Source organism: Mastigoproctus giganteus, chromosome 4 (genome assembly GCF_048544385.1).
Source record: "Mastigoproctus giganteus isolate SK-2022 chromosome 4, ASM4854438v1, whole genome shotgun sequence".
NCBI lineage: Eukaryota > Metazoa > Arthropoda > Arachnida > Uropygi > Thelyphonidae > Mastigoproctus > Mastigoproctus giganteus.
In genome coordinates, this window is record NC_143578.1 from 133,583,485 (window position 1) to 133,601,075 (window position 17,591).

General features: G+C 39.9%; 1 protein-coding gene across 3 annotated transcripts in view; it reads right to left on the minus strand.

Moving 5' to 3' along the window:
* Positions 1-413: 413 nt before the first annotated feature.
* The window catches only part of LOC150087076 (uncharacterized), a 160,017-nt gene continuing 142,839 nt past the window's right edge, over positions 414-17,591 (minus strand). For all 3 annotated transcript variants that reach the window (XM_090372936.1, XM_090372937.1, XM_090372939.1), the window contains exon 2: positions 414-1,482. In XM_090372936.1, the coding sequence (XP_090229062.1) occupies positions 686-1,471 (786 nt within the window). In that variant the 5' untranslated portion in view covers positions 1,472-1,482 and the 3' untranslated portion in view covers positions 414-685. The remainder of the gene's footprint in view (positions 1,483-17,591) is intronic.

Here is a 17,591-nt window from a genome sequence, read left to right on the forward strand (position 1 = left end):
AGACTAACCAGCAGCTGAAATGAGATTAGAAAATGTCGGTTAATGATCCATCTCATAAATGGAATGGTTTAAGGACAGCCAACTTCCTTCTTGTACTAAAATATTGTGCAGTAAATCCATAGTGATCATATTCCCTATTAACCACATAAATCGTGCACGACTTTCCTCTCAGTCCTGATCTGTATCACTAATGGAAATGCAAGAATATTTCTTTTCAGAGTTCACAATATATATGAGAAAATTCCATCGATATCTTAGAGTGTGTGTTGGTGATTAAGTCCAGAATAATTGTAATGTATACTACTACTCAACGAACCTATTGCCAAGAAATATATTTACACCTTTTCCTCTTTATTTAAAGTGAAATGAAAACACCCAGCATACTGTGTGGTATTAAAATACAATAAAACTATTTATTGAGATCATCTTGTGATGGGATTTACCCTCTCAGCTAACTTTAGGTTTGACTGCGTGTTTTCGGTTATAATTGACATATGAGTCATAAATAGCAAATTTCTTTTGTCATTTTTCAGGATAAAAGTTTGCTCCAGCCATCTAAATGATGGCACTTTGAAATTTTATTCATATTTCAGCATGCAAACTTTGTATAAGACAGCACATAAAAAAAAAAAAAGCGTCAAAAACCTGCCCCATATTTCTAAAATTTAAATCATTATTGCTGTTTTCATCGTTTACCCTTTCCCTTCACCGAAAACATTCTCCAGAAAGCAGAAAACCTGCTTTCTTGGTGTTGGTCCTTTTTTTGCTTATCAGCAAGCACTCCATTAGCAATTATGGGACTGTTATGTAATGTTGAGGATCGGGATTCTCTGTCATCAGGGTTAAGGTCATCATCAGAGCTTCCATGGTGTAATGGACTGCAATGTCCCGAGTCCGTGTCTTCTGGGGAATCTTTTAGCAGTTCAAGAACATTCTGCTCAGATTTTGATACCTTAGCTCTAGTGAGAGTAAAACTACGATCATTCACCTTTTCTTTGTTTTGTGGAGGAGGTGGTGCTGGAGGCTCATTCTGAATGGCATCTGGATCTTCTACAAAAGCCTGCGCAAGATTACGGCTGATTTGTTTGCGGATAGTTTTTTTCATTGATAAATGGCGTTCTAGATGTCTGATATCCCTATCCGTAAGCGTCCTTGTGGAATTGTGGGCAGCATTTTTACTATGTTTATTGGCGGAATTACGTATATTTTCTTCAGTCTCTTGGATGCAGTCTTCCGAGGATCGGTTTTTCTTCTTTCTCTCGGGTGCCTGTTCGCATCTGTTGTCTGCTTCTGTAACACGAGATGCATTGTGATCCTTGTCTATGAAATTCTGAATATCTATTTCATTTCGTCGTCGTCGGCTGCGCGGTGAGTAATCATATATCTGCACTGCCGTAATCTGCTCACTTGGCGATTCTGAAGCCGACCATCGACAGAAGACATCCCTAACATGAGGAATATTGCGATCCATTACTTCTGGACCTGAAAGATAAAATGAATAAATAAGAAAGTCACAATTTATAAACACTAAATGGCTGTCTGATTTCATGTACTCACTATTATAAGTGATTTTGATAAAAAAAAAGTCGTGCACAATTTAATAATCCGAAATTCAGCAGAAGGTCGTTACATATAGGGAAAGGGAACAAACAAATGATTAACTTTTTTTAAAAATGAATCTGCCTGTATTTCTTATTTTATTATTAAAATAAATAAAAAACTGCTTGTTTAACAGAAACAAATATTTTAAAGTAAACTTTGCTGCTCACAGATTGTGAAGAAGAATAGAAGTGAAACGATACCACCTCAATCTATCTTTAAAACAAATTGGTAACATTTCAAAAAACTGCTTAAACTAATCATAGTCCTTTGTGACAGTACAGCGGTTTCGTCACTCGTTCAGAGGTGGAGCTGGAGTCCCATTGTAGACTGCAGGAATTTTTTTAAACAGCTTCTTGAATCAGAGCTATGGTAAGTCACTCTCAGGAGGAATGGGGTTTTTCTACCCGCGAACATACACAATACGGTCTAAGTCACTAGTGCGCCTAAAGCTCAACGGCCTAATCAGAAACGGTACGAAACAAACCAGATGAAGTGTTGTAGTTCCACTGCAGGTATGCAAACAATGTCGCTGTCAGCCACTTGGTGGGGGCATTGTGCTGCATTGACACGTTCAGATTATGTTGATAGATGCCCACTAGTAAACTGGCGACACCACTTCCTCATACATTACACTGACATGGCATCAGCATCTACACTGTCATGAGTTCTAAGTGGATTTTCACTATTTTCTGTCATGCGACACACCGTTGGGATGGGTTTGGTCCACAGAATTGCTATGCCGGCCATTTGGAGGATAAAGTAGGAAACCTTATTTTGCAACTTCCCCTTGTCTAACAAAAAAAGCTGTTATAACTGTGTTTAAAGAATTATGTAGCTAAAGCAACAAATAGCTAAAAGCCGTAATAATAGGTTATCAGTTCTTGATTTTTCACAAGTGATAGGTCAATTTTATGCAAAATTATCGAAGCAGATTAAATTACATCTGTGTCCAGGTGGGTTAATCAACATTGCAGATACTAAATAAGATAGGGCTTATAAAGCAAACTTGTTTTACGTTCCAAGAACTCTTCGTGGCCAGTTGTGCACTGGAAACTAATCTGGAGGTTGAATAATGAGCATATAAGCAATCTAAAGGAACAGTTAACATTTCTGATTTTAAATTAATGGACTTCACAGAGACTGTTCTCTTCTCATTACGAAAGCAATATTTTGCATCCAACAGTTAATATGCGACTTTCAATCTTCATATAATTTATAGAAAATTTCGGTTGTTTTCCGAGTAAGCTTCAACGGTTTCAATAATTGCTAATACTTTTTTGGTGGCAGATTTCTTCTACAAAAGACGTTGCTTTAGTATTTGTACGACAATTGTATTTGTGTTTTTGTATGGTCTGCATGGGTAGCACAGTCGTATCGTCACTGTCCTCCCCACACCGAGTGGAAAAGGCCTGGGTTCGAATCCCGTTGATGACGCGAGGAACTTTAGTGCTTTTTCACTCCATGGCTGAGTTAGTCTGTCTCCAGTGTAGATAGCAAGGTTTTTTCATCCAGCAAAACAGGAAAATCGACCAGCGAACACAATTTATAGACATAATATGTATATATAAGATGTTACGTGTCAGCCTAATATTAATTTTGTTTTTGTACGGGTGGCTCCTAGAACAGAAGTTCGTCTCCACCTTGTTGCTCTGTTCACTTTTTACAGACTTTGTCAAGGCCAGTGTATGTCATGTAATAAAAACAAAAATTTCCAACCAGCACAGGACAAAGGATCCCATGCTGGTTGAGCTGGAATAGGGGAAAAGGAAGCAGAGGTAGGGGAAAAAAAAGAAATATTTTTCATCTCGCACGGGAGAAAGTAATTGGACAAAAATTTTGTCTGTGAGCTCGTGGGTGTGTTCTGCCCTTTTAGCTACATGGAAGCAGTGATCACCTAGACTTCCGCTTCCAGGTACTCGTCCCTAGCTGAGGGAAGGGAAGACCTCCTGGTGAACGAGTTTCCCAGGGAGGAAAAGAAAACTAGAGTAAGGTGAAGAGGAGGGACTCCCCCAGATCCAGGGGAGCCACCAGTCCAGGATAAATTGTTAGGGTAGATGGGGAAAAATAATAATAAAAAAAAGTTTTTCACCCTGCACAAGGATTTTATCCCACACGGAACAGAGGGGGAAAGAGTAGTAGGAGAGTGCTATTGCTACTCTGGATCTAGGAATTAGTCCCAGACTCACAGACAGCAGAATGCTAAGAGAGAGAAAGAGCTAAAAAAAAAAAAAAAAAAAAAAAAAAAAATTATGGTAGGACATTTATCATTTTGCAGTCAGCTCACGTCCTAGGTTTGTGGTCATTAGTTCTAGTCAGGTTTAGGTGTCTGGTGAAAACTTCCTTAGAAAATGTTTGGGAGGCCCTCAGGTTGTCAGTCATCACGGCTAGGGTCAAGGTTCGTCACAATAGTTTTCAGCTGTGCTCACTGCTCTTCATATTGAGCGCAATCGAAGATTGTATGGAACTAGTTCTCTTTTTCCCCACATCCGCATCGATCAGTGTTTGAGAGTCCCAGCTGCACTAGCTTCTCATTAAGGGAGCCATGTCCCATTACCAGGAAAGATGTTTCAAGGCTCAGTGAGAACCACCTTCCCACAACTTTACTCATTGTAAACATTACGTCTGGGAGGAATCTTTAAGTCACAGTCCCGAGGTATCCCATCTGGTCTACCACACATTGATGAGCTCGTTGAAACAGTTTTTTCTTTAGTTATATCTTCCTCAAGAGAGATCTGCATATCCAGAATGGAAGTGGGGATTCTTTTCTTGAGTCTAAAACAGCCCTCAGTAGATAATGAAAAGATCTAGGGGAAGTGTCCCTACCATTACCTGGATGGCAGGTGTGGATACAGTGTGACAGATCCTGTAGGTGGCAAGAATCATGTTTCTCTCGCTGGTATGGAGTTTATCTCTCATTTTTACTTAGACTGCTCGGTGAAACCATGCTCCTGCTGCGTATGATACAATAGGGAGGAAAACTGCTTTAGAGTATCCAGTCACTTCCGGCGAACCACTTAACCTTAGTGGCCACTCTTGACCTGAGGGGGGCGTGGCCTGATATCTAGTTTGGTTTTGAATATGATCATGTTTGATTTGGCAGGATTGATTTAAAGTTTGTTGGTTCTAGCCCAGGTCATGAGATGATTAATTACCTGTTGGGCATTTGTTTCTATTGCAGATAGACCTTCCTGAGGGTATGATTTTTGCATTGTCAAAAAGGTATTATGTAGCCAGTCTTGTAAGACCATATTCCATATCAGGGGGTATCTCCAGTAGATGGTCCACTGCACTTGGTGATTTCTTGACTATACTATTATTGTTCTGTTGAATAAATAGGATCTGAACATTTTGTACAAGTTTAGGGAACATCCAGCCACCCAGAGGCAGCCCAGGACACTCTCCCACCATAGATTATCAAAGGGCCCCCTCAAAGTCGATGAAGATCGCTAATTCGTATTTAGACAGACATTTCTAGGTGGAAGACAAGATCAGCAAGTGCCTCCTCAAAAAACCTTCCTGGAGTGAAGTCATACCATGAAGGAGAGATGAGCCTCTTTGTCAGTGAAGAGATGGTGATCCTTAAACCCATTAGGCATTCTAGTATTTTGCCCAGACCAGCTAAGAGTGCAATAGACCTGAATAACTGGCAGTCAGTAAGCAGTTTATTGGACTTGGGTATGAGTTTACTCAGTGCCACCGTCCAGTCACTGGGGAAGCACAAGGAAGAGAAACACTTGTTGTAAAGCAGGAATAGGTGTGTTGGTTTAAGTCTACAAAAGCGCATTAGGAAGATACAGTCATCGGTGTTAATTCTTTTGAGGACTGATTCCAGCTCCTGCAAAGTAAATGGTTTTGAATTGTGTTCCTCTTCCTGATTGCTGTATGGTTAGGGTTGTCTTTAAGGAAGAGATTGTCAAGGATAATATGTATGGAGTGTTTCCTGGTGGTTAATTTTTTGACAAAGATTTCTCTCTTCCTCTTGGCAATAGCTGTTGTATATGTAGTCATTGTAGAATGACTCATTATCTTCAGCAGGCCAATCTGTGGGGTTGATTGTGTCTTCTAGCCTGATGTTTGTCTTCTAAGATTGGCAAGTTTACTAGGTGGTAGATGACTCTCAACAACCGGAGCAATACCACCACTTTGCTTATTGGAGGCTTGAAGTGGTGGAACCCATGTTTAGTCTCTAGAGCTAAGTTCCGGTCAACCCTTCGCCATCTCTTCCATCATGCAGTATGATTGATGACTTTTCAGGTTATGATGAACATCGTGACGAGATCCAATATTCCTTACATTTTGAGGGTACAGCTCTAAAACGGTGTTTGCAGTCTGGCCGCTAGTTAGTACACCGGACCGAACCTATTAGTAACTCTCTAGGAGACTTCCAGATCAACTAGTGTATAATCTTGCTACCTCTACTCTGCCAGATAGTGACTGGAGGGAGGCCAAGTAGTGTGTATGCGGGGAGCATTGTCGAGGCCACGTTATGTCAAGGATCTGGGTATATTCTTACCATGTGCGTATGCCATATCTAAAAATTTCATTACTTCATACAGCATGTCCCACCCACTTTTTCTTATTATTCAATATACCATGAATTGTCAAACTAATAGAGCAAGCTTATCTGCGAAAAGATCTAAACCTCCCAAACACTTACTAATTCATTTCACAAATAGGTCTCAATTCTAATCTCAACGATGTCCATTTCCACTTTCAGTTTGCCAAACCCCATGTACTTTTTCTGACAGAATCTCAGTTATCAGTTGATTCAACTATGGCTCATCTCAGATGCCAAAATTATTCTCTGTATGATTCCTTTAGCCTTAAAGGTGGGACTTGTACATATGTCCTTTCTGACATTCCCTGTCAGAGCCTTGGCAATTTAGAATCTCCTCTCTTTGATCTTCTCTGGCATAAAATCACTCTACCTCATTGTGTCAAATTCATCTGTTGTCTCTACCGTTCTCCCAACTCCACTAATCACTTGGAGCTCTTTGACTTCCTCTCTTTGCAACTTGACTTTCTCCAGTCCAACTTTCCTAACAGTGAGGTAATTTTCCTTGCTGATTTTAATATTCACAACTCCAGCTGGTTTCCGTGTTCTAGTCACACTGACCCAGCTGGTCTAGATGCTGAGGCTTTTGCAATTACTAATGACCTTGCACAGATTGCTCATTTACCTACAAGAATGCCGGACAATCCTAATCATACAGCGAACATGCTTCATCTTTTTCTCACAAACAACCCTTCTAAGTACACGGACAAAGTGAGAGGTCCTTTAGGCACTTCAGATCACAACTTGGTGATTGTCTCTTCTCCATTGAAGCCTTTATCTCATAGCTATTCCCAACCTCGTGTTATTTGGCAAGAATGCAAAATGGGATGACCTGCGAGATTTCTTTTCTTCTTTTCCTTGGTCAGATTACTGTTTCAAAACTTCTGATGTCAACATTTGCTCAGATCGTGTCAGTAAAATTATTCTTGTAGGAATAGAATCCTTTATCCCACACTCAACTTTAAAATCTCGTCCTTTATCTAAACCTTGGTTTTCCAATAAATGTGCTAAGGCTGTTCAAGAGAAGAATGTTGCATATCTTAATTGGCTTGTTTGTAATTCTTCAGTTTCATTTTCTGCCTACACGAAAGCTCGCAACAATTGTAAAGCAGTTAGTAATCAGTCCAAACTTGAGTTTGAACAGGCTAAGAGAAGAAAACTTGCTTCTTGCCCTAATGGTAGCCGAGCATTCTGGTCTCTTGCCAAAGCTATTGGCCACAACTTTTGCCCATCCTCTGTCCAAACCAGATGGTTCTGTTGTCACTTCAGCCAAGGATAAAGCTGACCTGCTAGCATCCCATTTTTCTTCCAACTCATGTATTAATGATCTTGGTAAAACACCTCCCACCATTCCCAGAACGCTTCATTCAATGCCTCTTGTGGTCTTCCATCAAAAGGATGTCAGAAGGATTTTGATGAATCTTGATGCTAAGAAAGCTCCAGGTGCCGATGGTATTTCTCCACTTGTTCTCAAAACCTGTGCTCCTGAACTTACTCCTATTCTTTGCCGCCTTTTTTCACTTTCTTATTCCAAAGCTGTTTTTTCTTCTGCTTGGAAATTTGCTTATATCCAGCAAGTTCCTAAAAAGGGTGACAAATCCCTCCCATCCAATTATCATCCCATTGCACTTACTTCTACTCTTTCTAAAGTAATGGAGAAATCAATTAACTCTTAAACTACCTAGAAACCTTCCGTCTGATCGATGATCGCCAGTATGGATTCCGTCAGTGTGGATCCACTGGTGATATTCTGGCTTATGTTACCCATTTGTTGTTGTTTGTTTATTTAGTTTTTAGGAGCATTAGCAACTAAGGCCATAGTGCTCCGGTCTAATCAATTAGCATGTGCTACGCACTGCTGCTCCTTCCCACCTGGCTACGGAGGCACTGTTACCCATTTATGGACTAATTCAATGGAAAGGTTTGGTGAAACACAAGTAGTTGCTCTTCTTTTTTGTAATTGGTTATCCAGTTTTTTCTCTGATTGCTCACTGAGGGTGATAGTAGATGGCTCTCAGTCTTCTAACTTCTCCACCAATGCCGGTGTCCCCCAAGGTTCAGTTCTTTTCCTCTTGTATATTAATGACCTTCCATTGACTGGAAATCCTAGCCATAGTTTTGCCAATAATAGCACATTACTTTCCATTTTGAGCTTCAACTTCTCGAAAATCTGCTACCAATTCCTTAAATGCCGATCCTCAGGTAATTTTCCAGTGGGGCAAAGACAACTTAGTTGATTTCAACCCTTCTAAACTCAGTCTTGTCTTATATCTCGCAAAAAGGATTCTTCTGCTCCTATGCTTATCTTTGGTGACATTCCGATTTATAGGCAAAATGATATCTCTTTTGGGGATTACCCTGACTTCTAATCTCTCTTGGCACAGGCACATTACAAATATTGCTTCCTCTGCATCTGAAAAACTTGGTTTTTTTCTCTTTCGCTCTCAGCATTACTTTTCTTCCAAACAGCTGCCCACTCTGTATAAATCGCAAATCCTCCCTATCATGGAATATTTTTCCCACATCTGGGGTGGTGCCCCAAAACCTCTCTCCTGCTTCTTGATTCCATTCAGAAGAGGGCAGTTAGGTTAATTAATGATTCATCTCTAACAGCGTCTCTCCTCTTGCTGTCTCGTAGACATACTGTTTCTGCTGCATGCCTCTTCTACAGATACTTGAATGGGCACTGTTCTTCTGAATTGGCTTCTATTATTTCGCTCTCTCTTTCAAAACAGGCCAAACACGTGCTGGCACCAGCCAACATCAATTTACTGTCCAACTTCAAACTCATAGAACCAACTTTTCATCTTCATCGTTTATTCATTCCTGAAAATTACAGTCTACAGAAGTTCAAGTCTAATGTCAACAAATATCTTCTTTCATCTTCTCAACCTTCAACCCAAGCACGATACTAAGTACTATAGGTTCTAATACTTCTCCTGTTTGGGATCTACATAAAAAAAAAAATTCCGTGTTCCACCAATTGTGCGGTTTTTTTCTTACTCGTTGTGCGGTAGGCTGCTTTTGTCAAGGAGTACTGTATGAATTCAGTGAGTTGAGATTAGACATTCAAGTTTTGCGTGGTTTGGTTCTTGGAAATCCAGCTGGATCGTCTCAAAGGCTTTCCAATCAATGGATTTGATAGAGAATCTTACACTCTCCCTCGATTCGGTAGGCAATCGGTTAGCCATCGTGTTAGGTGGAAGAGTATGACCCTATGGTCACTTGTGGTCTAGTTTGGGATGGTGACCTGGTTTCTTACCCAGGTGCGTAGATCATTGGTTGCGAGTGTTACTTCTATGTTTGATTGATCTGTGCTGCTGGAGTATGTGTTCAGTTGGTTGGGTTAATTATGTACTGTTAGATTTCTAGAGAGGATAAGGTCCTCAATTAGAAGCCCTCTCAGATCAGGAGTGGGAGAATGCTTGTAGATGGACTTTGCATTGACTTCAGCTGTAATTAAAGTGCTCTTGTTGCCTAGGAAATCCAATGCAGGCTCTAGGTAGTTCAGCAGCTCTGCAATGTCTCTTGAGGGTAGACAATACAGTGAGATGAGGTAGAATGAATATTGTTTCATGGATTACCAGGATGTCCAGCTCTCTATTGAGTATAACAATAGAAGTCTTTGGGTCCTCTTTGGTAGGCTAGATCAGCCTTGTTTGTAGTGAGTATCCCGTGATCCTGTGGCTGTTTCCAGCATTTGCTTTGGCTGTGAATGGCTCCTGGACACAGATGGCATCCACTGCATTGTCTTCCGCTACCTTCCGAATTTCATCAGCAACAGCTCTCGAGCAATGCCCATTTTGTTTGCATTATTTTGAGTGGGTGAGTTAGAATTTGTTTTGATCGTTGAGTACTAACTGCCAAATGTTACTCATTAATGGTCCTTAATCTTGCCATTTCTAATGCTCTGATATTCTGGGCATGCTGCATCCTTTACTGAGTGGTTGTGAACTCCACGCCTTCTTTTGCAATTGGCACAGCAGAGTGGGTCAGCCTGCACAAGTCCACTGCGGTCACAGGTTGGGGACTTGTGGGAGTAGTGTAAGGATGTATGACCATACCCAAAGCAGAGTAAGTATTTCATTACCACGGTGAATGACCTGAATTTATGCGAGCTGAATCCAATAAATGGCCTAGGAAGGGACATTATGCTCTTGAAGAGTGTAGGTGCTGAGTTTATTACCCGGTGCACAGTTGTCCCCATAGAAAACCTACAGGTAATGTTAGTTCTAACTTCTTCCAGTGTGTGTGTGTGTCCCAAGTCCATCAGGATTTTGTAATACAGCTCCTTAGTAGTGAGTTTACTTGGGACATCATAGATGAGGATGGGCATGTTGGTGAGCTTGAAGAGACCCCAGCAGTTTGGAGTCTGGTGGCTGCCAAAATATTTTCTAGGTCTTCCTTGGAAGTGGTTTCCAGTAACACTCCTCAGTTTCTGATGGGTCTCAGTGGTTTTGCTTTGACTAGATTGAAGTGACTCCTGGGAGTATTTTGTATGAGCTCCTTAATGTAACCACTGGTTTTGAGGTCTGGCTCAGAGTAGTAGGGCATACTGGTGCCGATGTTCCTTGATTTCTGGTAGGGGGTTATAATCACTAGCAACGTTGGTGGGGGAAAGGTCTTAGCCCAAAATATTGGCATAGGTCGGCAGTGGAGGGCTTTCAGCTCCTATGCTTGAGCACTGTTCTTAAGTTTCTATGGCAGGGGTCAGCAACCTTTGAGTAAAGAGCCATTTTTGATTTAATTAAAAAAAAAAAAAAAAAAAAAAAATCTGAAGAGCTGCACCTCAGCTGAAGCTGGGAAGGGGGAGTTATTCATAAAATCTTCAGTCATAAAAAAACAAATTATAAGAATCTTCTTTTTTTCCTATTTTTTTGCTTATTACTCTGTATCTCACTTGTGCATGCTGTGATCGTCGTTATTGATTGCTTATTTTTTTTGTTTGTTTTAAATTTTATAATTCCGAAAAAAAAAAAAAAAATTACGTAAGTCCAAAGTTCCATATGTCGGAGACTTACTGTATCGAAAAATGTTCAGCAACCTACGTAACAAGTATGGCGACAGATAAAAAATGAAAAAAAACTTACCACGCACTACTCGCGTGTCCAATACGATGCTTCCCTTTATTTTTTACAATGTCGCATATGGTTTGGTCACCAACATTATAAATGGTTCATTAAAGATTTAGCAGATGCACCATTTTTAAACTTTTGAATAATTTCAAGTTTTTGTTTGAAAGCGCAGCTCCCTTGCATTTACTCATCATTTTCACAATTTCTAGACGACAAAAAAAAATAATAATAAATAAACTTTCCTGACAAATGAAACAAATTTTTCTTTTTGCGGTGCAACGGAACACAAGAATCAACATCTGTTTATACCTATTCTGGTTATTACTTGAATTTTATGATTTCTTGTTTTTTTTTGTTTTTTTTTTGGTTTTTTAAATTTGGTGTCTTGAACTGTCCCGGTTAATCCAATCCCTCTAAATCGAGAGTCTGCTGTATTATTTATTGATACTGAAAAAAACGTAACAAACAGGCAAGTATGCCGTAATTTTCATCTTTAAACATGCTGAGAGATTTTGTTTTCAGACTGTTTCTTGATTTGTGTAATATGATTCATGTTCAGAAATACGTCCCTTGTTGTACATGTGGGTTAAAATTTAAAGAGCCGCAGGTTGCCGACCCCTGTTATACGGGTTGGGGAGTGATCCTGGAGAATGTGTCCACCATTTTGTCGAAGAGATTTGCCTTCAGGTGGAGTTCCTCATTGATGGCTTTAAGTTTTTCATTGTCAATGAGGAGTGCAGTGATAACCGTTTCAAGTCCATTCCAGAGTTCCTGGATGTAGTTTCCCTGCTGACCTGGTGAATCTGTTACTATAATTATTCAAATAAGAAGCCAGATTTTTGTGCAGTACAGAGACAACCTAATTGCAGGGTTGCCTGAGAAGCATCATCGGTGGGGGGAGGATATTTGGGATAGCAGGTCTATTGGAGGCAGGGAGCGCAGTTGCAACAGATTTGTCAAGGGCTGAGGAAAGAATTAGCTTGGTGGTAATATTAGCAACCAGGGGAGCAATTCCTTCAGAGGGCTCGTAGCACTGGGGAGGCCAAGTGAGTCAATTTGGAAGAAGGGGCTGGTTTGGATTGCCAAGCAGGTGTAAGTTGCAAAGGTTGGGAAGCAGTGATCTATGCTGTTGGAGTATTAGCAAGGGACTCAAAGATGGAGGCCGCTACAGAAGTGGAGATGCTGAAGTCCAGTTCAGAAGAGATGTTCACATCATGTTGAGCAGAGGATCTGCTGGTTCCGTTGCCAGGAGAGGATGGAAGAGACTTACTCTGGACCTCGTCTTTGTCTTCTTCCTCCTAGGTTTACCTCCAGATTGGAGGAGAGAAGAAGCTCTGGGTTATATCGCTCTTCGGATGAAGAGTTCATGCCATCATGAGAACTCATTGTAGTATGCAGATTGCCTGAATGGGATGAAAAATTTAATTGTAGCATCACGTGAGCTCATAGCATATGATCAGTTTTAGGATGAAAGTCCTATATCCCAGGGAAGAGTCCCTTGAAAGGTTCAATTCTCTTGATAACGTCAGGAAATTCTGCAAGCTCCTGATTTTTGTCAAGTTGGATGAAATGAGTGCGGAGAATTGCTGGTTACAATATGAGCATACAGTGCCCAGATGTGTCAAGTTTAATGGTTAAAGAAAAGTCTTACCCATAATGTACACCTCAAACAAAATAGACAATAATTCAGTTCAATCCTATTATATAACAGTTACGGAAATTATGCAATCATAATAATATTTGTGATGTCAGTTATACCGAAACAATATTTGGTATTAAAGTGGCTTACAGTAGCAAGGCTAGACCAGCAACCAAAGACAGTCCTGGTGGTCACGTGATCAAGCCTTTGTTTGCCGTCGAGGCAGAAGCAATGGCTGCCTCTATGGCTACATAATTATGACAAAACTTACAGCTAGGCAAAAACCAGTTTGTAGAGAGCAAATCATCTAAATAATAATATGAATCACTAGCATTATTCAAGAATAGTTCACTGCACCACTCAGTTTTAAAAATAACCAATATCAAGGTTATCCGCAAGAGGAAATTACAATGTTACCAAAAGCCAAACCTATATATGGCATCTCGACGATGTGTTCTGTTGAAATCAACAACGCACAGCCCCCAATTAAAATTGCTCATTTTCGAAATGCCTAATATAGTTAGGCAAAAATAAACCATCAACAGACTCATCACCACCTAGAGGACTCGATGGGCACAATTTCAATCCAAAAAGAAGACTTTGAAAACAAAATTTCATGCAACTGACCAGTACTTGGTCAGTGCCTTGATCTACTATTCGTACGACAAAAAGGGCCCTAATAGGCAATGAGCAAAAATGGAGTACCCTCACATAAAGCAATGTTTTCCATTCAGCTGTGGTTCAATTCCTCCGCCAATAAACAAAATTGTGTCATGTCCGTGTATTAGCATTAGCAGAGGCATATGATGCAAGAAAGCAAGCTTATGCAGCATCAGCCAAAAAAAAAAAAAAAAAACCCCCACTTCCACTTCACCCCTCCGTTCTTCGAAATACCTGTCCAGCTGAGCCTTAAACTTATTTAGGCTATCAACTTCCACGACAAGGGATGGAAGTCTATTCCAGCAACCAACCACCCGCTGGCTAAAGGCAAATTTCCTCACGTCTATCCTACATCTGTCTTTCCTCAATTTGAATTTATGCCCTCTCAGGTGATTATTCTGAGCAAGAGGAAGAATCCCATCAGCATTGAGCATGCTCAAACCATTCAAGGCTTTATACACCTCTATCAGATCACCTCGCCGGTGCCTAGTCTCCAGACACTGTAATTTGCAAAACGTAAGCCTTTCTTTGTAAGAGCACCCCTTTGTTCCATTCACCAATCTTGTTGCCCTTCTCTGTACTCGTTCCAGCATCTCTACATCCTTCTTGAAATGAGGCCTCCAGACCTGTATACAGTACTCTAGGTGCGGTCTGACCATTGCCTTATACAAGGGAATAATCACCTCCTTATCTATGCTAGAAAAATTCCTATATATCATCGACAATACACCATGAGCTACTCTTGCAGCCCGTCTGCACTGCTCAGAAAACTTCATATCTGCCTGCACAACCACCCCCAGGTCCTTTTCATTCTCTACCACTGTCAGTGTAGTACCACAGAGTTGATACGTTGCTCTGGGGTTGCTGTTTCCCATATGTAGTACTTTACATTTGTCAATGTTAAACTTCATTTGCCACCTCTCAGCTCATCTGCTCAACCTTTCCAGATCCTGTTGCAGTAGCATAGTGTCAGTAGTGTCCTTGACAACCCTCCCAACCTTCGTATCGTCTGCAAACTTGGACATTAAGCTTGATATACCATCATCAATATCATTTACAAATACAGAAAACAATAATGGACTCAATACTGAACCCTGAGGGACTCCACTAATAACATTAGTCCACGATGAGCAGTGTCCATTGATTACCACTCTGTCTTCTCCCCCTCAACCACCCCTTTATCCATAGCAGCAATTTGCCTCCAATGCCACACTGCTCCAATTTGTGCAGCAGTCTTTCATGTGCAACAGTATCAAAAGCCTTTCTAAGATCCAAGTATATAATATCAAAGTTATTCCCTGCATCCAGTTCTTTTGTGACTGCATCATAGTATCCAATCAGATTGGTCAGGCAAGACTTCCCCTTAACAAAACCATGCTGTATCCGAGCTATAACTGAAGTCTTGTCTAGATGATCCTGCAGTGCTTCTTTAACCAGTGCCTCCATTAATTTTCCAGGAACAGAAGTTAAACTAACAGGTCTATAATTACTTGTGTCGCCCTTTGATCCTCCTTTGTGAATTGGGGTCACATTTGCACATCTCCAGTCCATGGGTACTTCTCCTGAGTTCAAGGAAGCTCTCATAATTATGGCTAAGGGTTTGCTTACTTCCTTTGCTGCTTCCTTTAATATAACTGGATAGATCCCATCCAATGTAGATGCTATTTATTATTAAAGTTAAAGTGAACTTACTTTCAATAGTAATTGAAAGTAAAAGTCAGCTGTTCCAGTAGGACCCAGAAACTAAAAACAAACCAATCCCTCATACCTAAAAACAAAAAAACAAGAATGTCAAAATCAAAACTATGCTTCGTGTATTCTTCGATATTATAAGAATTATTATTATGGCTGATCACCAAATTAGACTGTCAATTAAACATAATACATTGAAATTCGGACAAGGCTGCGTGAAAAAAGGCCTGAATTCTGGAAGGACTTGTATGCTCAACAACGCGCTCTCGGTTCGCCAGTTTCTGGTCAAAAAACAAAAATCCGTGTGTGTGAACATGCACCCAACACATCAGACCTAGTCCTTGTGACTCCCTCCACACACACACACTCTTCCCTAAACCGAAAAGTGTACTTAAGGAAAGACAATTTTAAGTCCATTAAGGATATTAAAAAAAAAAAAAAAAAAAAAAATTCAATGGAAATGTTAAATGGGCTTACAGAAGACGAATTCAAAAATTTTCTGTTCTCGCTGTATGGAACAGCGTATGCCCACGACAATTATTTTGAATGGGATTGCTTTAATGAATATTTCTTACCTAATGGCAAGAAATTTTCATTATATGCATCAGCAACAGTCCTGCTATTTAATAGCCACACCTTGTATAATCAATAGATCATGCCGGCGAGTTAGTTTAAAAATGAATAACTTGGATTAGGCATTGGTTCCAATATAACCTATCGTTGACGCTTTGATTTTTATAAGTTTGATTTGTGCTATTTTGTCTTCAAGTGCAGAGATTAATCCAATCAGTTAATCCGCTCCCACAAGAGCACAGAATCAACTTAAATTCAGTCACCCCAGCCCCCTAGCGATAGATTAAAAATGTGTCGTTGGTCCTTTTTTACGTCGCCGTTTTCGTAGAACACATCTACTACCATAAACGATAGAGTGATCTCAGAAAACAGTGCAATAACATTGAGAAAATATCTTCCACTCAAGGGATGGAAAAAAAAAAAAAAAAACCAAGAGAAAGTGGATTTCAAAATTTAAGTCAACACTGGCTTGCGTGGCCTGTGGATGAGCACGCTTGATCAAAATTTCACGCTGGCTTTTCTCAAAACCTAACTCCTGTTGCCAGCTCTCATCCTCAAAATAGTTTTTCAAGAATATTTTTTGTCCACTTTCAATCTTTTCCAATTGATAACCATGTCTTAAGTTTCCATACGAATGAGCGCTAATGGGATAATCAGTGTTCTCAAGCGTAACTATAACTGGTTTTCTTAACGAATGACAGAGATTTTGGGGTTTTTTGTTAAAAAAAAAAAAAAACAACACGTGTAGCCTGTATGGAGCAAAATATAATGCAAGTACAATCTCATACACATACTTGTTTTTTCCTACAAAAGTCAGAGAAGAAACAAATTGTTCTTTGTTACTCAATTGGTACAAGACCTTTGGAAGGCCTACGTAAAGCCACATTTGCTGCCCACACATACAATATGGCATTATCAAGAAATGTTAATGCCATTTGTATGACAGTGCAAATGGAAGGTGCCCTGGATGGTGTATCGCATCCAGGGCCGGACACAGAAGGGAAACCCTAAAATCAACGTTGTACGGTCCTGATCAGAAGTAGAAATGAAAAATTTATTAACGCGCATTCCGTTTAGTAAAACTATTTTATTTTTTAATAATCAAGTGTGACAAACCAGAAAACGCTCCAAGCATTATCACTGTTGCAGATGAAATGCGATCTGCTGTATATCGAAGCTTGAAACACGCTGTCTTCAGACTTGCACGTCTACTTGTAGTTTCAGTAAAGTACAGGTAGTTCTCGGCTTTACGAGTTAATTCGTTCCTAGCGCGCGCTCGTAAAGCGGGAATAAATTCCATAGACGTAAGGTTAGATCTCAACAATGAAATTAGTTAGCTAATTAGTTTATGTTTAAACAATGATTGATGTAGCCTGTAAAATCAAGCAAATTATAATAATAAAGAAATTATTTATGACTTACAAATTTTAAAGAATGTTTATTCTTCATCATGGACTAAATGCACACTCGTTGATTACTTATTATTGGCTCGGCACTCGTTGGTTTGTTGCACAAGGAGTCGTCTCTTCAGAAATGCTTCAAGGGGCGTTTGTTTCCAAGATAATCTTCTATTTTCTTTATAAATTTCAATAAGCATTTTTTAACGGAACACACAAATTGTAACTAACACGCGTTGAGGAGTAACAAGTTTACGAAGCTTAAAAAAAAAAAAAGGAATGAAGAGAAGATTCTGAAAATTTATATTTTTTATACGATTGAAGATTTAAAATAAAGGAGAAACACATTCCACCATAATAACGTAATAACAACAATTCCAGCAATAGGTATTAAGCAA